General features: G+C 48.3%; 1 protein-coding gene across 2 annotated transcripts in view; it reads right to left on the minus strand.

The window, feature by feature from the left end:
- Positions 1–14,332, minus strand: part of LOC139415746 (procollagen-lysine, 2-oxoglutarate 5-dioxygenase 3) — a 58,420-nt gene extending 44,088 nt beyond the window's left edge. Inside the window, exons 1-3 of one of the 2 annotated variants that reach the window (XR_011635010.1) lie at positions 14,099–14,302; positions 3,398–3,489; positions 2,635–2,771 (exon numbers count right to left, since the gene is read on the minus strand). Coding sequence is in view for 1 of the 2 variants with exons in the window: in XM_071163821.1 (XP_071019922.1) it covers positions 2,635–2,771; positions 3,398–3,489; positions 14,099–14,189 (320 nt within the window). In the remaining variant the exon portion in view is untranslated. Of the gene's footprint in view, positions 1–2,634; positions 2,772–3,397; positions 3,490–14,098 lie in introns of both variants that reach the window. The other variant, XM_071163821.1, reaches the window with a different exon arrangement.
- Between the last annotated feature and the right edge of the window lie 7,955 nt (positions 14,333–22,287).

A 22,287-nucleotide genomic window follows, 5' to 3' on the forward strand; every position in this document is an offset into this window, starting at 1 on the left:
GACAGAGGACAGGAAGAGGAGGGAAGGACAGGAAGAGAGGGAAGGACAGGAAGAGAGGGAAGCCCAGGAAGAGAGGGAAGGCCAGGAAGAGAGGGAAGGCCAGGAAGAGGGGGAAGGCCAGGAAGCGGGGGAAGGCCAGGAACAGAGGGAAGGACAGGAACAGAGGGAAGGACAGGAACAGAGGGAAGGACATGAACAGAGGGAAGGACAGGAACAGAAGGAAGGCCAGGAAGAGAGGGAAGGCCAGGAAGAGAGGGAAGGCCAGGAAGAGAGGGAAGGACAGAGGACCGGAAGAGGAGGGAAGGACAGAGGACCGGAAGAGGAGGGAATGACAGAGGACAGGAAGAGAGGGAAGGACAGGAAGAGGGGGAAGGACAGAGGACCGGAAGAGGAGGGAAGGACAGGAAAAGAGGGAAGGACAGGAAGAGGGGGAAGGACAGAGGACCGGAAGAGGAGGGAAGGACAGGAAGAGAGGGAAGGACAGGAAGAGGGGAAAGGACAGGAAGAGGGGGAAGGACAGGAAGAGGGGGAAGGACAGGAAGAGGGGGAATGACAGAGGACAGGAAGAGGGGGAAAGACAGAGGACAGGAGTGCAGACGCCAGACGTGCTAGTGTAGACAACACAAGCTAGTGTAGACGTGCTAGTGTAGACAACACAAGCTAGTGTAGACGTGCTAGAGTAGACAACACAAGCTAATGTAGACAACACAAGCTAGTGTAGACGTGCTAGTGTAGACAACACAAGCTAGTGTAGACAACACAGTGTAGACAACACAAGCTAGTGTAGACGTGCTAGTGTAGACAACACAAGCTAGTGTAGACGTGCTAATGTAGACGTGCTAGTGTAGACAACACAAGCTAGTTTAGACGTGCTAGTGTAGACAACACAAGCTAGTGTAGACAACACAAGCTAGTGTAGACAACACAAGCTAGTGTAGACGTGCTAGTGTAGACAACACAAGCTAGTGTAGACGTGCTAGTGTAGACAACACAAGCTAGTGTAGACGTGCTAGTGTAGACAACACAAGCTAGTGTAGACGTGCTAGTGTAGACGTGCTAGTGTAGACAACACAAGCTAGTGTAGACAACACAGTGTAGACAACACAAGCTAGTGTAGACAACACAAGCTAGTGTAGACAACACAAGCTAGTGTAGACAACACAAGCTAGTGTAGACGTGCTAGTGTAGACAACACAAGCTATTGTAGACAACACAAGCTAGTGTAGACAACACAAGCTAGTGTAGACGTGCTAGTGTAGACAACACAAGCTCGTGTAGACGTGCTAGTGTAGACAACACAAGCTAGTGTAGACGTGCTAGTGTAGACAACACAAGCTAGTGTAGACAACACAAGCTAGTGTAGACAACACAAGCTAGTGTAGACAACACAAGCTAGTGTAGACGTGCTAGTGTAGACGTGCTAGTGTAGACAACACAAGCTAGTGTAGACAACACAAGCTAGTGGAGACGTGCTAGTGTAGACAACACAAGCTAGTGTAGACAACAGTGTAGACAACACAAGCTAGTGTAGACGTGCTAGTGTAGACAACACAAGCTAGTGGAGACGTGCTAGTGGAGACGACACAAGCCAGTGTAGACAACACAGGCTAGTGGAGACGTGCTAGTGTAGACAACACAAGCTAGTGTAGACAACAGTGTAGACAACACAAGCTAGTGTAGACGTGCTAGTGTAGACAACACAAGCTAGTGTAGACAACAGTGTAGACAACACAAGCTAGTGTAGACGTGCTAGTGTAGACAACACAGGCTAGTGGAGACGTGCTAGTGTAGACAACACGAGCTAGTGTAGACAACAGTGTAGACAACACAAGCTAGTGTAGACGTGCTAGTGTAGACAACACAAGCTAGTGTAGACGTGCTAGTGTAGACAACACAAGCTAGTGTAGACGTGCTAGTGTAGACAACACAAGCTAGTGTAGACGTCTACACTAGCACGTCTACACTAGCACGTCTACACTAGCACGTCTACACTAGCTTGTGTTGTCTACACTAGCACGTCTAAACTAGCTTGTGTTGTCTACACTAGCTTGTGTTGTCTACACTAGCACGTCTACACTAGCTTGTGTTGTCTACACTAGCACGTCTACACTAGCTTGTGTTGTCTACACTAGCACGTCTACACTAGCTTGTGTTGTCTACACTAGCTTGTGTTGTCTACACTAGCACGTCTACACTAGCACAACACAAGCTAGTGGAGACGACACAAGCCAGTGGAGACGTGCTAGTGGAGACGTGCTAGTGGAGACGTGCTAGTGGAGACGTGCTAGTGGAGACGTGCTAGTGGAGACAACACAAGCTAGTTTAGACAACACAAGCTAGTTTAGACAACACAAGCTAGTTTAGACGTGCTAGTGTAGACAACACAAGCTAGTGTAGACGTGCTAGTGTAGACAACACAAGCTAGTGTAGACGTGCTAGTGTAGACGTGCTAGTGTAGACAACACAAGCTAGTGGAGACAACACAAGCTAGTGGAGACGACACAAGCTAGTTTAGACGTGCTAGTGTAGACAACGCAAGCTAGTGTAGACATGCTAGTGTAGACAACACAAGCTAGTGTAGACGTGCTAGTGGAGACGTGCTAGTGTAGACAACATGTGTTGCAGTAGACCCACCTGTCCACAAACATAATGACCATGTCCTTCTTGGCAGAGTGTTTGAGGAGTTCTGTCTTCAGCCAGCGAACTTTCTGACCTCCTCCTACAGTACGAGCAACATCTCCTCCCTTCCACTGTTCACCTAGACCCAGCACCTACACACACACACCCCGTATCACACACACACATATTTTCCAGTGAATGTGTGTGTGTGTGTGTGTTTGTGTGTGTGTGTGTGGGTGGGTGAGTGGGAGTGTGTGTGTGTGGGGGAGTGTGTGTGTGTGTGTGTGTAGGTGTGCAGAGAGACAGTGTGTCTGTGTGTGTAGGTGTGTGTGTAGGTGTGGGAGTGTGTGTAGGTGTGGGAGGCTGTGTAGGTGTGGGAGTGTGTGTAGGTGTGGGAGGCTGTGTAGGTGTGGGAGTGTGTGTGGGAGTGTGTGGGAGTGTGTCTAGGTGTGGGAGTGTGTCTAGGTGTGGGAGTGTGTCTAGGGGCGGCAGGGTAGCCTAGTGGTTAGAGTGTTGGACTAGTAACCGGAAGGTTGCAAGTTCAAACCCCCCGAGCTGACAAGGTACAAATCTGTCGTTCTGCCACTGTTAACCCACTGTTCCTAGACCAGTTAACCCACTGTTCCTAGACCAGTTAACCCACTGTTCCTAGACCAGTTAACTCACTGTAGGTGTGTGTAGGTGTGTGTGATGGTGTGTGTAGGTGTGTGTGATGGTGTGTGTGATGGTGTGTGTGGAGGTGTGTGTAGGTGTGTAGGTGTGTAGGTGTACCTTATACCTTAACAGTATAGTTGAACTCTTTGCTGGTTCTCATAAAGCGGGTGAAGCCATCAGTGTCCTCTGTAGCTACTGTTATTACCAACAGATTCTCTATAGGAGAGGGAGGGAGAGAGGGAGGGGGAGAGGGAGGGGGAGGGGGAGAGGGAGGGGGAGGGGGAGAGGGAGAGGGAGGGGGAGAGGGAGGGAGAGGGGGAGAGGGAGGGAAAAGCAACACAATTAGACCCAACCTAATCATGAGAAAACAGTAAGATAATTACTTGAAACATTCGAAAGAATTGAACAAAAAACAGAAAACTAGAATGCTATTTGGCCCTAAACAGAGAGTACACAGTGGCAGAATAACTGACCACTGTGACTGACCCAAACTTAAGAAAAGCTTTGACTATGTACAGACTCAGTGAGCATAGCCTTGCTATTGAGAAAGGCAGACATGGCTCTCAAGAGAAGACAGGTTATGTGCTCACTGCCCACAAAATGAGGTGGAAACTGAGCTGCACTTCCTAACCTCCTGTCCAATGTATGACCATATTAGAGACACATATTTCCCTCAGATTACACAGATCCACAAAGAATTAGAAAACAAACCCGATCTTGATAAACTCCCATATCTACTGGATTAAATTCCAGTGTTCCATCACAGCAGCAATATTTGTGACCTGTTGCCACAAGAAAAGGGCAACCAGTGAAGAACAAACACCATTGTAAATACAACCCATATTTATGTTTATTTATTTTCCCTTTTGTACTTTAACTATTAGTACATCGTTACAACACTGTATACAGACATAATATGACATTTGTCTTTATTCTTTTGGAACTTCTGTGCGAGTAATGTTTACTGTTAATTTTTAAACCAGGTGAGTGCAGAGGACTAGACAAAACTAACCCCCCCGATGACTAGACGAAACTAAACCCCCATTGACTAGACGACACTAACCCCCCCAGACGACTAGGCTAACCCCCCCCCCTCCCCAGAAGACTAGGCTAACCCTCCCCAGACGACTAGGCTAACCCCCCCCAGACAACTAGGCTAACCCCCTCAGACGACTAGGCTAACTCCCCCCACCCAGACGACTAGGCTAACCCCCCCTCAGACGACTAGGCTAACCCCCCCTCAGACGACTAGGCTAACCCCCCCTCAGACGACTTGGCTAACCCCCCTCAGACGACTTGGCTAACCCCCCTCAGACGACTTGGCTAACCCCCCTCAGACGACTAGGCTAACCCCCCTCAGACGACTAGGCTAACTCCCCCCACCCAGACGACTAGGCTAACCCCCCTCAGACGACTAGGCTAACTCCCCCCACCCAGACGACTAGGCTAACCACCCTCAGACGACTAGGCTAAACCCCCCCCCCCACCCAGACGACTAGGCTAACCCCCCCTCAGACGACTAGGCTAACCCCCCCCACCCAGACGACTAGGCTAACCCCCCCTCAGACGACTAGGCTAACCCCCCTCAGACGACTTGGCTAACCCCCCTCAGACGACTTGGCTAACCCCCCTCAGACGACTAGGCTAACCCCCCTCAGACGACTAGGCTAACTCCCCCCACCCAGACGACTAGGCTAACCCCCCTCAGACGACTAGACTAACTCCCCCCACCCAGACGACTAGGCTAACCACCCTCAGACGACAAGGCTAACCCCCCCCCCCCCCCCCCCCCACCCAGACGACTAGGCTAACCCCCCCTCAGACGACTAGGCTAACCCCCCTCAGACGACTAGGCTAACCCCCCTCAGACGACTAGGCTAACCCCCCTCAGACGACTAGGCTATCACCCCTCAGACGACTAGGCTAACTCCCCCCACCCAGACGACTAGGCTAACCCCCCCCCCCCCTCAGAAGACTTGGCTAACCCCCCTCAGACGACTAGGCTAACCCCCCTCAGACGACTAGGCTAACTCCCCCCACCCAGACGACTAGGCTAACCCCCCTCAGACGACTAGGCTAACCCCCCCCCCCCCTCAGACGACTAGGCTAACTCCCCCCACCCAGACGACTAGGCTAACCCCCCCCCCCCCTCAGACGACTTGGCTAACCCCCCTCAGACGACTAGGCTAACCCCCCCCCCAGACGACTAGGCTAACCCCCCTCAGACGACTAGGCTAACCCCCCCCCCTCAGACGACTAGGCTAACTCCCCCCACCCAGACGACTAGGCTAACCCCCCCCCCTCAGACGACTTGGCTAACCCCCCCCTCAGACGACTAGGCTAACCCCCCTCAGACGACTAGGCTAACCCCCCCCCCCCTCAGACGACTAGGCTAACCCCCCCACCCCACCCAGACGACTAGGCTAACCCCCCCCAGACGACTAGGCTAACCCCCCTCAGACGACTAGGCTAACTCCCCCCACCCAGACGACAAGGCTAACCCCCCCTCAGACGACTAGGCTAACCCCCCTCAAACGACTAGGCTAACCCCCATCAGACGACTAGGCTAACCCCCCTCAGACGACTAGGCTAACTCCCCCCACCCAGACGACTAGGCTAACCCCCCTCAGACGACTAGACTAACTCCCCCCACCCAGACGACTAGGCTAACCACCCTCAGACGACTAGGCTAACCCCCCCCCCCCCCCCACCCAGACGACTAGGCTAACCCCCCCTCAGACGACTAGGCTAACCCCCCTCAGACGACTAGGCTAACTCCCCCCACCCAGACGACTAGGCTAACCCCCCCCAGACGACTAGGCTAACCCCCCCAGACGACTAGGCTAACCCCCCTCAGACGACTAGGCTAACTCCCCCCCTCAGACGACTAGGCTAACTCCCCCCCTCAGACGACTAGGCTAACCCCCCCCTCAGACGACTAGGCTAACCCCCCTCAGACGACTTGGCTAACCCCCCTCAGACGACTTGGCTAACCCCCCTCAGACGACTTGGCTAACCCCCCTCAGACGACTAGGCTAACCCCCCTCAGACGACTAGGCTAACTCCCCCCACCCAGACGACTAGGCTAACCCCCCTCAGACGACTAGGCTAACCCCCCTCAGACGACTAGGCTAACTCCCCCCACCCAGACGACTAGGCTAACCCCCCCCCCCCCCTCAGAAGACTTGGCTAACCCCCCTCAGACAACTAGGCTAACCCCCCTCAGACGACTAGGCTAACTCCCCCCACCCAGACGACTAGGCTAACCCCCCTCAGACGACTAGGCTAACCCCCCCCACCCAGACGACTAGGCTAACCCCCCTCAGACGACTAGGCTAACCCCCCCCCAGACGACTAGGCTAACCCCCCTCAGACGACTAGGCTAACCCCCCCCCCCCTCAGACGACTAGGCTAACTCCCCCCACCCAGACGACTAGGCTAACCCCCCCCCCCCTCAGACGACTTGGCTAACCCCCCTCAGACGACTAGGCTAACCCCCCCCCCCAGACGACTAGGCTAACCCCCCTCAGACGACTAGGCTAAACCCCCCCCCTCAGACGACTAGGCTAACTCCCCCCACCCAGACGACTAGGCTAACCCCCCCCCTCAGACGACTTGGCTAACCCCCCCCTCAGACGACTAGGCTAACCCCCCTCAGACGACTAGGCTAACCCCCCCCCCCCCTCAGATGACTAGGCTAACCCCCCCACCCCACCCAGACGACTAGGCTAACCCCCCCCAGACGACTAGGCTAACCCCCCTCAGACGACTAGGCTAACTCCCCCCACCCAGACGACTAGGCTAACCCCCCCTCAGACGACTAGGCTAACCCCCCTCAGACGACTAGGCTAACCCCCATCAGACGACTAGGCTAACCCCCCTCAGACGACTATGCTAACCCCCCCCCCCCCCCCCCCTCAGACGACTAGGCTAACTCCCCCCACCCAGACGACTAGGCTAACACCTCTCAGACGACTAGGCTAACCCCCTCAGACGACTAGGCTAACTCCCCCACCCAGACGACTAGGCTAACACCCCCCAGACGACTAGGCTAACCACCCTCAGACAACTAGGCTAACCCCCCTCAGACGACTAGGCTAACCCCCCCCCCCCCCCCACCCAGACGACTAGGCTAACCCCCCTCAGACGACTAGGCTAACCCCCCTCAGACGACTAGGCTAACCCTCCTCAGACGACTAGGCTAACCCCCCTCAGACGACTAGGCTAACCCCCCTCAGACGACTAGGCTAACCCCCCTCAGACGACTAGGCTAACCCCCCTCAGACGACTAGGCTAACCCCCCTCAGACAACTAGGCTAACCCCCCTCAGACAACTAGGCTAACCCCCCTCAGACGACTAGGCTAACTCCCCCCACCCAGACGACTAGAATAACCCCCCCTCAGAAGACTTGGCTAACCCCCCTCAGACGACTAGGCTAACCCCCCTCAGACGACTAGGCTAACTCCCCCCACCCAGACGACTAGGCTAACCACCCTCAGACGACTAGGCTAAACCCCCCCCCCACCCAGACGACTAGGCTAACCCCCCCTCAGACGACTAGGCTAACCCCCCCTCAGACGACTAGGCTAACCCCCCCTCAGACGACTAGGCTAACCCCCCCTCAGACGACTAGGCTAACCCCCCCTCAGACGACTAGGCTAACCCCCCCTCAGACGACTAGGCTAACCCCCCCTCAGACGACTAGGCTAACCCCCCCTCAGACGACTAGGCTAACCCCCCCTCAGACGACTAGGCTAACCCCCCCTCAGACGACTAGGCTAACCCCCCTCAGACGACTAGGCTAACCCCCCTCAGACGACTAGGCTAACCCCCCTCAGACGACTAGGCTAACCCCCCTCAGACGACTAGGCTAACTCCCCCCACCCAGACGACTAGGCTAACCCCCCTCAGACGACTAGGCTAACCCCCCTCAGACGACTAGGCTAACTCCCCCCACCCAGACGACTAGGCTAACTCCCCCCACCCAGACGACTAGGCTAACCCCCCCCCCACCCAGACGACTAGGCTAACCCCCCTCAGACGACTAGGCTAACCCCCCCCCCCCCCCCCCCAGACGACTAGGCTAACCCCCCTCAGACGACTAGGCTAACCCCCCCCCTCAGACGACTAGGCTAACCCCCCCACCCCACCGACTAGGCTAACCCCCCTCAGGCGACTAGGCTAACCCCCCTCAGGCAACTAGGCTAACCCCCCCTCAGGCGACTAGGCTAACCCCCCCTCAGGCGACTAGGCTAACCCCCCCTCAGGCGACTAGGCTAACCCCCCTCAGACGACTAGGCTAACCCCCCCTCAGACGACTAGGCTAACCCCCCCTCAGACGACTAGGCTAACCCCCCCCTCAGACGACTAGGCTAACCCCCCCCTCAGACGACTAGGCTAACCCTCCCCCTCAGACGACTAGGCTAACCCCCCCACCCCACCCAGACGACTAGGCTAACCCCCCTCAGGCGACTAGGCTAAACCCCCCCTCAGGCGAACTAGGCTAACCCCCCCTCAGGCGACTAGGCTAACCCCCCCTCAGGCGACTAGGCTAACCCCCCCTCAGGCGACTAGGCTAACCCCCCTCAGGCGACTAGGCTAACCCCCCTCAGGCGACTAGGCTAACCCCCCTCAGGCGACCCCCCTAGGCGACTAACCCCCCTCAGGCGACTAGGCTAACCCCCCCGGCTCCACAGAAGATCCAGCTGTTGACTAAGGCTGACTGACTCTTTCCATCCAGAGCCATAATACTCTTTCTAGGACTGGGAATCTGGGAATGGATTTCCCCTGCATTTCCTCAGGGAGGAAAAGAGGGGGAGAGGGGGAGGAAAGGGGTGAGAGAGGGGGGGTGAAGGGGAGAGAGGAGGAGGAAAGGGGATAAGAAGGGGGAGAGGAGAGAGGAGGAAAGGGGTGAGAGAGAGGGGGGGTGAAGGGGAGAGAGGAGGAGGAAAGGGGATAAGAAGGGGGAGAGGAGAGAGGAGGAAAGGGGTGAGAGAGGGGGGGGGGTGAAGGGGAGAGAGGAGGAGGAAAGGGGATAAGAAGGGGGAGAGGAGAGAGGAGGAGGAAAGGGGATAAGAAGGGGGAGAGGAGGAAAGGGGATAAGAAGGGGGAGAGGAGAGAGGAGGAGGAGGAGGAAAGGGGATAAGAAGGGGGAGAGGAGAGAGGAGGAGGAGGAAAGGGGATAAGAAGGGGGAGAGGAGAGAGGAGGAGGAAAGGGGATAAGAAGGGGGAGAGGAGGAGGAAAGGGGATAAGAAGGGGGAGAGGAGGAGGAAAGGGGATAAGAAGGGGGAGAGGAGAGAGGGCAGGAAGGTGGGAATCACAAACGCTCCCTTGTCTCTCCAGCCGGCTGGTCAGAGGATATTCCACACGTAGCCTGTATGCTGCTGTATGTGCTAAGAGACATGGAGTAGTGTGTGTGTGTGTGTGTGGGGGGGGGGGGGGGGGGGGGGGGGGGGGGGTGTTAGGGGGTGCAGAAGGTTCTTTAACACCTCTCTCTCCACATCAGCTGAGTTGTCTCCTAGTGATGATTGACTCTCAGTAACATGCGAAGTAACACAGTTACATCAAACAGACCCAGTTTCAAACTGGAACACTTTGTACTAATGTTAGCTGGTTACATGTAAATATTATGGTATCATCAGGACAGTTTACAAAGAGTAGTTTATGTTAACAACACAGCACCAATACTATAATACAGCACATAGCTACTAGCTTCTAATTTCAAGAGCTCCTAGCTCCTAGCTTCTAATTTCAAGAGCTCCTAGCTTCTAATTTCAAGAGCACCTAGCTTCTAATTTCAAGAGCTCCTAGCTTCTAATTTCAAGAGCTCCTAGCTTCTAATTGCAAGAGCTCCTAGCTCCTAGCTTCTAATTTCAAGAGCTCCTAGCTTCTAATTTCAAGAGCTCCTAGCTTCTAATTTCAAGAGCTTCTAGCTCCTAGCTACTAGCTTCTAATTTCAAGAGCTTCTAGCTCCTAGCTTCTGCTCTAGCTTCTAGCTCCTAGCTACTAATTTCAAGAGCTTCTAGCTCCTAGCTTCTGCTCCTAGCTTCTAGCTCCTAGCACCCATCTACACTACTGTTCAAGTTTGGGGTCACTTAGAAATGTCCTTGTTTTTTAAAGAAAAACACATTTTTGTGGTCCATTAAAATAACATAAAATTGATCAGAAATACAGTGTAGACATTGTTAATGTTGTAAATGACTGTTGCTGCTGGAAATGGCTGATTTTTAATGGAATATCTACATAGGCTTACATAGGCCCATTATCAGCAAACATCACTCCTGTGTTCCAATGGAACATTGTGTTAACTAATCCAAGTTTATAATTTTAAAAGGCTAATTGATCATTAGAAAACACTTTTGCAATTATGTTAGCACAGCTGAAAACTGTTGTCCTGATTAAAGAAGCAATAAAACTGGCCTCCTTTAGACTAGTTGAGTATCTGGAGCATCAGCATTTGTGGGTTCGATTACAGGCTCAAAATGGCCAGAAACAAAGACCTTTCTTCCGAAATGCATCAGTCTATTCTTGTTCTGAGAAATGAAGGCTATGCCATGCGAGAAATTGCCAAGACAGTCAAGATCTTGTACAACGATGTATACTACTCCCTTCACAGAACAACGCAAACTGTCTCTAACCAGAATAGAAAGAGGAGTGGGAGGCCCCGATGCACAACTGAGCAAGTGGATAAGTACATTAGAGTGTCTAGTTTGAGAAACAGACGCCTCACAAGTCCTCAACTGGCAGCTTCATTAAATAGTACCCGCAACGTCAACAGTGAAGAGGTGAGTCCAGGATGGTCCAGTGTCTGTGTTCTTTTGCTCATCTTAATCGTTTATTTTTATTGGCCAGTCTGAGATATGGCGTTTTCTTGGCAACTCTGCCTAGAAGGGCAGCATCCCGGAGTCACAAGGACATTTCTAAGTGACCCCAAACTTTTGAACGGTAGTGTATCTCTATCCTCGGCCCAGTAAAACAGCTGCATCTTTGGTTGTGTCAACACATCCAGCTGCCGAAGGCCTCCTTGGACCAAACATCACACATCAAATCTTATTAGTCACATGCGCTGAATACAACAGAATACGACCTTACCATGAAATGCTTACTGACAAGCCCACAACCAACAATGCAGTTCAAGAAATAGAGTGAAGAAAATATTTACGAAATAAACTAAAGTTAAAAACAAACAAAAGTGACACAATAAAATAACAATAATGAGGCTGTATACAGGGGATACCGGTACTTCTGTAACTAGAGGCAGAGCCTCCTCCCAGAGCAAAACGTATTGTCATGAAACAGCAGGGAGCAGGTCTCGAACCTTCGACCTTCTAGCCCGAAGTCCGGTGCGCTATCGACTATGCCGAGTCGTTACAATATTATATTTTACTAACATCAGTGCCACTCAATTTAGGACATTACTTTAGGTTACATTTAGACCCGTCTGGTATGATATATTACGTCCAATAAGACAGTAGGTTACATTTTGAACCGTCTGGTATGATATATTACGTCCAATAAGACAGTAGGTTACATTTAGACCCGTCTGGTATGATATATTACGTCCAATAAGACAGTAGGTTACATTTTGACCCGTTTAGTATGATATATTACGTCCAATAAGACAGTAGGTTACATTTTGACCCGTTTAGTATGATATATTACGTCCAATAAGACAGTAGGTTACATTTAGACCCGTTTAGTATGATATATTACGTCCAATAAGACAGTAGGTTACATTTAGACCCGTTTAGTATGATATATTACATCCAATAAGACAGTAGGTTACATTTTGACCCGTCGGGTATGATATATTACGTCCAATAAGACAGTAGGTTACATTTAGACCCGTTTAGTATGATATATTACGTCCAATAAGACAGTAGGTTACATTTAGACCCGTCGAGTATGATATATTACGTCCAATAAGACAGTAGGTTACATTTTGACCCGTCGGGTATGATATATTATGTCCAATAAGACAGTAGGTTACATTTTGACCCGTCTGGTATGATATATTACGTCCAATAAGACAGTAGGTTACATTTTGACCCGTTTAGTATGATATATTACATCCAATAAGACAGTAGGTTACATTTTGACCCGTCGGGTATGATATATTACGTCCAATAAGACAGTAGGTTACATTTTGACCCGTCGGGTATGATATATTACGTCCAATAAGACAGTAGGTTACATTTTGACCCGTTTAGTATGATATAATACGTCCAATAAGACAGTAGGTTACATTTTGACCCGTTTAGTATGATATATTACGTCCAATAAGACAGTAGGTTACATTTAGACCCGTTTAGTATGATATATTACGTCCAATAAGACAGTAGGTTACATTTAGACCCGTCTGGTATGATATATTACGTCCAATAAGACAGTAGGTTACATTTTGACCCGTCTGGTATGATATATTACGTCCAATAAGACAGTAGGTTACATTTAGACCCGTCTGGTATGATATATTACGTCCAATAAGACAGTAGGTTACATTTAGACCCGTCTGGTATGATATATTACGTCCAATAAGACAGTAGGTTACATTTAGACCCGTCTGGTATGATATATTACATCCAATAAGACAGTAGGTTACATTTAGACCCGTCTGGTATGATATATTACGTCCAATAAGACAGTAGGTTACATTTAGACCCGTCTGGTATGATATATTACGTCCAATAAGACAGTAGGTTACATTTTGACCCGTCTGGTATGATATATTACGTCCAATAAGACAGTAGGTTACATTTAGACCCGTCGGGTATGATATATTACGTCCAATAAGACAGTAGGTTACTGCAAACCCGAAAGGAGGGTGGTTGGTGTGGAGAATAACTCTAACGTCTAGCAACCCCAAAGGTAGCGTGTTTTCATCTCATCTACTTTTAGCTACTTAGCATGTTAGCTAACCCTTCCTCTAACCTTAACTGTTTAACCTAACCCTTAACCCTTAACCTAGGGCCTAGCCACCTAGCTAACATTAGCCACAACACATTGAAATCAATCATATATTATACGTATTGCAAATTAGTTTCATATTGTACCAATTGCAATTCCTAGCATACTATAAATGGCGACCCCTATTCCTACCACCACGACGTTACCCTGAAGTTGCCCCGCTATCTGCCGCTACTACATAGCTGGCCCTCCTAACCCCGGTCCCTGCCTACCCGGCGGGCCCTGCTAACCCCGGTCCCTGCCTACCCGGTTGGCCCTCCTAACCCCGGTCCCTGCCTACCCGGCTGGCCCTCCTAACCCCGGTCCCTGCCTACCCGGCTGGCCCTCCAAACCCGGTACCTGCCTACCCGGCTGGCCCTCCTAACCCCGGTCCCTGCCTACCCGGCTGGCCCTCCTAACCACGGTCCCTGCCTACGCGGCTGGCCCTCCTAACCCCGGTCCCTGCCTACGCGGCTGGCCCTCCTAACCCCGGTCCCTGCCTACCCGGCTGGCCCTCCAAACCCGGTCCCTGCCTACGCGGCTGGCCCTCCTAACCCCGGTCCCTGTCTACCCGGCTGGCCCTCCTAACCCCGGTCCCTGTCTACCCGGCTGGCCCTCCTAACCCCGGTCCCTGTCTACCCGGCTGGCCCTCCTAACCCCGGTCCCTGTCTACCCGGCTGGCCCTCCTAACTCCGGTCCCTGCCTACCCGGCTGGTTAGAGTTATACATGCAGGGTCTGATACATGGTCCCGCTACTTGCTGACCCGATTCCCCACCGTCACTATCAGATAAAGTCAATATTACTGGATCGATACATTTAGCTAACGGAGTTCCAGCTAGCGGTGTGAGTGGGCTGTGTTGGACGGAAACGGGTTTACCTGGAGGGATGACCCGCTGCTCCGCTCCGAGGCTGCTCTGCATCAAACCGAGTAGGAGCACACAGACCACGGCGATCCAACTCGACTCCATGGCCTTGGTGGTGAGACTTTCCGGGTGTAATTTGGCTACTGTAGACTACAGTATATAATATGTCTCCCTCTCTCGCTCTCTTTCAGTAACGAAGATGATTCGCCCTGCGCAGTAGGAATATTCTGTCAACATACCGTTACCCCGCCCCTTTCAACCGGGTTCGAGCAATGAGAAGCAGCAGAGGAGTGATCGATGGGATGACACCCAATCAGAGCACCAGACGGACCGAGTGTGGACCAATGGGAGCAGGACAGATGGAAGTTAGAAGCGGGGATTTTCCTGCCTTGCGGCCACAGAAAGTTCTTGAAAAGAAGTGAAATGTGAATCTCTCTGCCACGTCGTTGGAATTCCTGGCCCAGACAGAAGAGGGGGAGGAGAGGATGGGAGAGACTCTCTCTCGACACCCCCCAGTAACGATGTTAGTTTATAGCTCATGTTTAGTTAGTTAGTAGATGGTATATAGTATTTAGTTAGGAGCTCTATGTAGAAGCTTTAATGTGTCGTATTATAATCTACTGTAACATACTCTACTCGGTTCCATTGATAGGAACGAATTCAATCACATTTATTAACAATTGATACAGACAAATTAATCATCTTAAAAGGGCAATTCCACCACTTTTCAACCTCATTTTCATTATCCCCAGCACAATGCCAGTGTCTGTCGGTAATCATCAATATGAGGTTTAAAAGTGGCAGAATATGTAAGATAATCTTTACAGAACAGTTATTATTTCACGTTATAAATAATAATGATACTATTATTCATATTATTAGGTATAGTTAATGGTGTGTTCTAGATGAGTAGCATTAAGGGTTCTTCAACAACAGGAGACCTGACTGATCTCAGGGAGAGAGACATCTCCCTAAAGCTGGTCTCTCACACGTGTCCTAATGTTGGTTTTACTGTTAGCTATCTTAAGATAAATGCACTAACCGTAAGTCTCTCTGGATAAGAGTGTCTGCTAAATGACTAACATGTAAATGTAAAAAGTCTATTTTTTGGTGGAAACCCGCTGCCCAGAACCTTTGGAGTAACCCAACTCAAAGTATGTCAGTGTTCAGTACCGATGTCAGTGGTCAGTACTGATGTCAGTGTTCAGTACTGATGTCAGTGTTCAGTACTGATGTCAGTGTTCAGTACTGATGTCAGTGTTCAGTACTGATGTCAGTGGTCAGTACTTAATTAAGTGACATTTCCATCTCTTTAAGGTCTAAATACTGAACTGTTTTGTGTTTTAAGAACTAAATTGCTTTATATATTCTGAACAACATAAAAATGTAAGGTCCCTTTTACTTAAATGATAAAATTATTAACTTTTATTATAATTTTTTGTCAAGTGTAAGTAGTTCTTATTAGTGATTTCCATTCGTGCCTTAATGTTTAACATTGTTTCATGTGTTTTTACTATTTGTCATTTGAACCACATTATCAGGCTAATTTGAGTCCCTCTATTCTCACCTACACTGTTTGATATTTTATTAGGATTATTAGCTCCATTAGCTGTTGCAAAAGCAGCAGCTACTCTTCCTGGGGTCCACACAAAACATGACATAACACAGAACATTAATAGACACTGGGATTCTCTGCCTCTAACCCTGTTACAGAGGCTGAGCCACTGGCTTACTGGTGCTCTTCCTTGCCGTCCCTAGGAGGGGTGCGTCACTTGAGTGGGTTGAGTCACTGACGTGATCTTCCCCCCCTTGGGTTGTGCCGTGGCAGAGATCTTTGTGGGCTATAATCGGCCTTGTAAGTTGGTGGTTGAAGATATCCCTCTAGTGGTGTGGGGGCTGTGCTTTGGTAAAGTAGGTGGGGTTATATCCTGCCTGTTTGGCCCTGTCCGGGGGTATCGTCAGACGGGGCCACAGTGTACCCCGATCCCTCCTGTCTCTGCCTCCAGTATTTATGCTGCAGTAGTTTATGTGTCGGTGGCTAGGGTCAGTCTGTTATATCTGGAGTACTTCTCCTGTCTTATCCAGTGTCCTGTGTGAATTTAAGTATGCTCTCTCTAATTCTCTCTTTCTCTATTTCTTTCTCTCTCTCGGAGGACCTGAGCCCTAGGACCATGCCTCAGGACAATCTGGCCTGATGACTCCTTGCTGTCCCCAGTCCACCTGGTTGTGCTGCTGCTCCAGTTTCAACTGTTCTGCCTGCAGCTATGGAACCCTGACCTGTTCACCGGACGTGCTACCTGTCCCAGACCTGCTGTTTTCAACTATCTAGAGACAGCAGGAGCGGTAGAGATACTTTGAATGATCGGCTATGAAAAGCCAACTGACATTTACTCCTGAGGTGCTGACCTGTTGCACCCTATACAACCACTGTGATTATTATTATTTGACCCTGCTGGTCATCTAAGAACATTTGAACATCTTGGCCATGTTATGTTATAATCTCCACCCGGCACAGCTAGAAGAGGACTGGCCACCCCTCATAGCCTGGTTCCTCTCTAGGTTTCTTCCTAGGTTTTGGCCTTTCTAGGGAGTTTTTCCTAGCCACTGTGCTTCTACACCTGCATTGCTTGCTGTTTGGGGGTTTTAGGCTGGGTTTCTGTACATAACTTTGAAATATCAGCTGATGTAAGAAGGGCTTTATAAATACATTTGAAGAACAGAACTACATTGTTGTTTTAAAGGCACACCGTAGCCTACATTAAATATTGAAGATGGGGCCAGAGAGGATGGCTGCAGTTTTGTTGGTTCTTAACCAACCGTGCTATTGTGTTTGTTTTTTCACGTTGTTTGTAACTTATTGTGTACATAATGTTGCTGCTACCATCTCTTATGACCGAAAAGAGCTTCTGGACAATCAGAACAGCGATTACTCACCTTGAAATGGACGAATAATTTTTCTTTAATGAGTCGGGCGAGAGGGATTTACTCCAGACACCCGACAAGGACCTCATCCCAATAATTCGCAGGAGAAAGAGACAGAGATACCGCGGAAGGAGATTGGGGTGCCTGATAAGTAGCTGGCAACGAGTGGCTAATCTGCCTTTGCCATCGGTACTATTGGCCAACATACAATCACTGGATAATAAAGTGGACAAACTACAAGCACGTATATCCTACCAACGGGACATTAAAAACTGTAATATCTTATGTTTCACCGAGTCTCCTGGGTGTTCAACCACGGGGCAGGGGTTATTCCAGTACCTCGTTGATTGGGAGGGTTACGGCTTGGAGGAGAGGTGCTGGGTTCCCGCTAGAGACATCCTGGTTCCAGCCCTCATCGCCGACACCCCGGGCAACCAGGTAGTGTCCCTAGAGGGGGAGGGGTACTGTCACACCCTGATCAGTTTCACCTGTCCTCGTTATTGTCTCCACCCCCTCCAGGTGTCGCTTGTTTTCCCCAGTCTATTTATCCCTGTGTTTCCTGTCTCTCTGTACCAGTGTACTTATCCCTGTGTTTCCTGTCTCTCTGTCCCAGTGTATTTAGCCCTGTGTTTCCTGTCTCTCTGTACCAGTGTATTTATCCCTGTGTTTCCTGTCTCTCTGGGCCAGTGTATTTATCCCTGTGTTTCCTGTCTCTCTGTACCAGTGTATTTATCCCTGTGTTTCCTGTCTCTCTGTACCAGTGTATTTATCCCTGTGTTTCCTGTCTCTCTGTACCAGTGTATTTATCCCTGTGTTTCCTGTCTCTCTGTACTAGTGTATTTATCCCTGTGTTTCCTGTCTCTCTGTACCAGTGTATTTATCCCTGTGTTTCCTGTCTCTCAGTGCCAGTGTATGTATCCCTGTTTTTCCTGTCTCTCTGTACCAGTGTATTTATCCCTGTGTTTCCTGTCTCTCTGTACCAGTGTATTTATCCGTGTTTCCTGTCTCTCTGTGCCAGTGTATTTATCCCTGTGTTTCCTGTCTCTCTGTACCAGTGTATTTATCCCTGTGTTTCCTGTCGCTCTGTACCAGTGTATTTATCCCTGTGTTTCCTGTCTCTCTGTACCAGTGTATTTATCCCTGTGTTTCCTGTCTCTCTGTACCAGTGTATTTATCCCTGTGTTTCCTGTCTCTCTGTACCAGTGTATTTATCCCTGTGTTTCCTGTCTCTCTGTACCAGTGTATTTATCCCTGTGTTTCATGTCTCTCTGTCCCAGTGTATTTATCCCTGTGTTTCCTGTCTCTCTGTGCCAGTGTATTAATCCCTGTGTTTCCTGTCTCTCTGTACCAGTGTATTTATCCCTGTGTTTCCTGTCTCTCTGTACCAGTGTATTTAGCCCTGTGTTTCCTGTCTCTCTGTGCCAGTTCATCTTGTATGTCAGTCAAGTCAACCAACGTGTTTTTCCCCATTCTCCTTTTGATAGTCTTCCTGGTATTGACTCCTGCCTGACTCTGGACTACTTTCCCGCCTGCCTGATCAGCCTGCCTGCCCTGACCTTGAATCTGCCTGCTTTTCGGTACCTATTGGACTCTGGTTTTGACCTTTTGCCTGTACACGACCATTCTCTTGCCTAACCCCCTTTTTGGATGAATAAACATGGTAAGACTCCAACCATCTGCCTCCTGTGTCTGCATCTGGGTCTCACCTTGTGCCTTGATACAAACACTGTTTTTTCCAACCGTTTGCTAAGAGCTGGCAGCAAGCTGATAGCAAGCTGATAGGTCTGCTGTTAGATCCAGTAAAGGCCACTTTACCACTATCGGGTAGCGGAATGACTTTGGCTTCCCTCCAGGCCTGAGGACAAAAACTTTCCTCTAGGCTCAGATTAAAGATATGACAGATAGGAATAGAATAGTGGAGGCTGTTATAGCAGCAAAGGGGGACCATCTCCATGTTAATACCCATGATTTTTGAATGAGATGAGCAGGTGTCCACATACTTTCGGTCATGTAGTGTAGTACTGTTCATTAACCCTACTAGATAACAGTGGTGGAAAAATAACAATTGTCATACTTGAGTTAAAGTAAAGATAGCTTAATAGAAAATGACTAAAGTCAAAGTCACCCAGTTAAAACTTACTTGAGTAAAAGTCTAAAAGTATTTGCTTTGAAATATACGTAAGTATCAAAAGCAAATGTAATTGCAAAAATATACTTAAGTATCACAGTGTCCCCTGTGAATCATTTGGTAGAGCATGGCACTTTGGGTTCAGTTGGTAGAGCATGGCACTTTGGGTTCAGTTGGGAGAGCATGGCACTTTGGGTTCAGTTGGGAGAGCATGGCACTTTGGGTTCAGTTGGGAGAGCATGGCACTTTGGGTTCAGTTGGGAGAGCATGGCACTTTGGGTTCAGTTGGGAGAGCATGGCACTTTGGGTTCAGTTGGGAGAGCATGGCACTTTGGGTTCAGTTGGGAGAGCATGGCACTTTGGGTTCAGTTGGGAGAGCATGGCACTTTGGGTTCAGTTGGGAGAGCATGGCACTTTGGGTTCAGTTGGGAGAGCATGGCACTTTGGGTTCAGTTGGGAGAGCATGGCACTTTGGGTTCAGTTGGGAGAGCATGGCACTTTGGGTTCAGTTGGGAGAGCATGGCACTTTGGGTTCAGTTGGGAGAGCATGGCACTTTGGGTTCAGTTGGGAGAGCATGGCACTTTGGGTTCAGTTGGGAGAGCATGGCACTTTGGGTTCAGTTGGTAGAGCATGGCACTTTGGGTTCAGTTGGTAGAGCATTGAACTTTGGGTTCAGTTGGTAGAGCATGGCACTTGTTAATAACCCTACTGTTTATTAACCCTGTTAATAACTCTACTGTTTATTAACCCTGTTAATAACCCTACTATTTATTAACCCTGTTAATAACCCTACTACATAGTACTGTTAATAACCCTACTGTTTATTAACCCTGTTAGTAACTCTACTACATAGTACTGTTTATTAACCCTGTTATTAACCCTACTGTTTATTAACCCTGTTAATAACCCTACTACATAGTACTGTTTATTAACCCTGTTATTAACCCTGTTAATAACCCTAATGTTTATTAACCCTGTTAATAACCCTACTACATAGTACTGTATATTAAACCTGTTAATAACCCTACTGTTTATTAAACCTGTTAAGAACCCTGTTTATTTAACCCTGTTAGGAACCCTACTGTTCATTAACCCTGTTAGTAACCCTGCTGTTTATTGACACTGTTAGTAACCCTACTGTTTATTAACCCTGTTAATAACCCTACTGTTTATTAACCCTGTTAATAACCCTACTGTTTATTAACCCTGTTAATAACCCTACTGTTTATTAACCCTGTTAACAACCCTACTGTTTATTAACCCTGTTAATAACCCTACTGTTTATTAACCCTGTTAATAACCCTACTGTTTATTAACCCTGTTAATAACCCTACTGTTTATTAACCCTGTTAATAACCCTACTGTTTATTAACCCTGTTAATAACCCTACTGTTTATTAACCCTGTTAGTAACCCTACTGTTTATTAACCTTGTTAATAAACCTGTGTATTAACCCTGTTAATAACCCTACATCATAGTACTGTTTATTAACCCTGTTAATAACCCTACTACATAGTACTGTTTATTGTCCCTGTTAATAACAGTACTGTTTATTAACCCTGTTAATAACAGTACTGTTTATTAACCCTGTTAATAACCCTACTGTTTATTAACCCTGTTAATAACCCTACTGTTTATTAACCCTGTTAATAACCCTACTGTTTATTAACCCTGTTAATAACCCTACTGATTATTAACCATGTTAATAAACCTAATACATAGTACTGTTAATGAACCCTGTTAGTAACCCTACTGTGTATTAACCCTGTTAATAACCCGACTGCTCATTAACCCTGTTAATAACCCTAACCTTACTGTTTATTAACCCTGTTAATAACCCTACTACATAGTACTGTTTATTAACCCTGTTAATAACCCTACTACATAGTACTGTTTATTAACCCTGTTAATAACCCTACTACATAGTACTGTTTATTAACCCTGTTAATAACCCTACTACATAGTACTGTTTATTAACCCTGTTAATAACCCTACTACATAGTACTGTTTATTAACCCTGTTAATAACCCTACTACATAGTACTGTTTATTAACTCTGTTAATAACCCTACTAAATAGTACTGTTTATTAACCCTGTTAGTAACCCTACTACATAGTACTGTTTATTAACCCTGTTAATAACCCTACTGTTTATTAACCCTGTTAGTAACCCTACTGTTTATGAACCCTGTTAGTAACCCTACTGTTTATGAACCCTGTTAAAAACCCTACTGTCTATTAACCATGTTAATAAACCTAATACATAGTACTGTTCATTAACCCTGTTAGTAACCCTACTGTTTATGAACCCTGTTAAAAACCCTACTGTCTATTAACCATGTTAATAAACCTAATACATAGTACTGTTCATTAACCCTGTTAGTAACCCTACTGTTCATTAACCCTGTTAGTAACCCTACTGTTCATTAACCCTGTTAGTAACCCTACTGTTCATTAACCCTGTTAACAACCCTACTGTTCATTAACCCTGTTAACAACCCTACTGTTCATTAACCCTGTTAACAACCCTACTGTTCATTAACCCTGTTAACAACCCTACTGTTCATTAACCCTGTTAACAACCCAACTGTTCATTAACCCTGTTAACAACCCAACTGTTCATTAACCCTGTTAACAACCCTACTGTTCATTAACCCTGTTAACAACCCTACTGTTCATTAACCCTGTTAACAACCCTACTGTTCATTAACCCTGTTAACAACCCTACTGTTTATTAACCCTGTTAGTAACCCTACTGTTTATTAACCCTGTTAATAACCCTACTGTTTATTAACCCTGTTAATAACCCTACTGTTTATTAACCCTGTTAATAACCCTACTGTTTATTAACCCTGTTAATAACCCTACTGTTTATTAACCCTGTTAATAACCCTACTGTTCATTAACCCTGTTAGTAACCCTACTGTTTATTAACCCTGTTAGTAACCCTAATACATAGTACTTACTTTATTAAGCCTTCACCTGTAAAACACGGTTTCAAACAACATAAAATAGCTGGCTTTACAATGCACAGTCAGGTGTGTGTGTGAGAGTGTGTGTGTGTGTCAGAGAGAGAAAGGGTGTGTGTGTGTGTGTGTGTCAGAGAGAGAAAGGGCGTGTGTGAGTGTGTGTGTGTCAGAGAGAGAAAGGAAG

The sequence above is a fragment of the Oncorhynchus clarkii genome, chromosome 9, assembly GCF_045791955.1.
Source record: "Oncorhynchus clarkii lewisi isolate Uvic-CL-2024 chromosome 9, UVic_Ocla_1.0, whole genome shotgun sequence".
Taxonomy (NCBI): domain Eukaryota; kingdom Metazoa; phylum Chordata; class Actinopteri; order Salmoniformes; family Salmonidae; genus Oncorhynchus; species Oncorhynchus clarkii.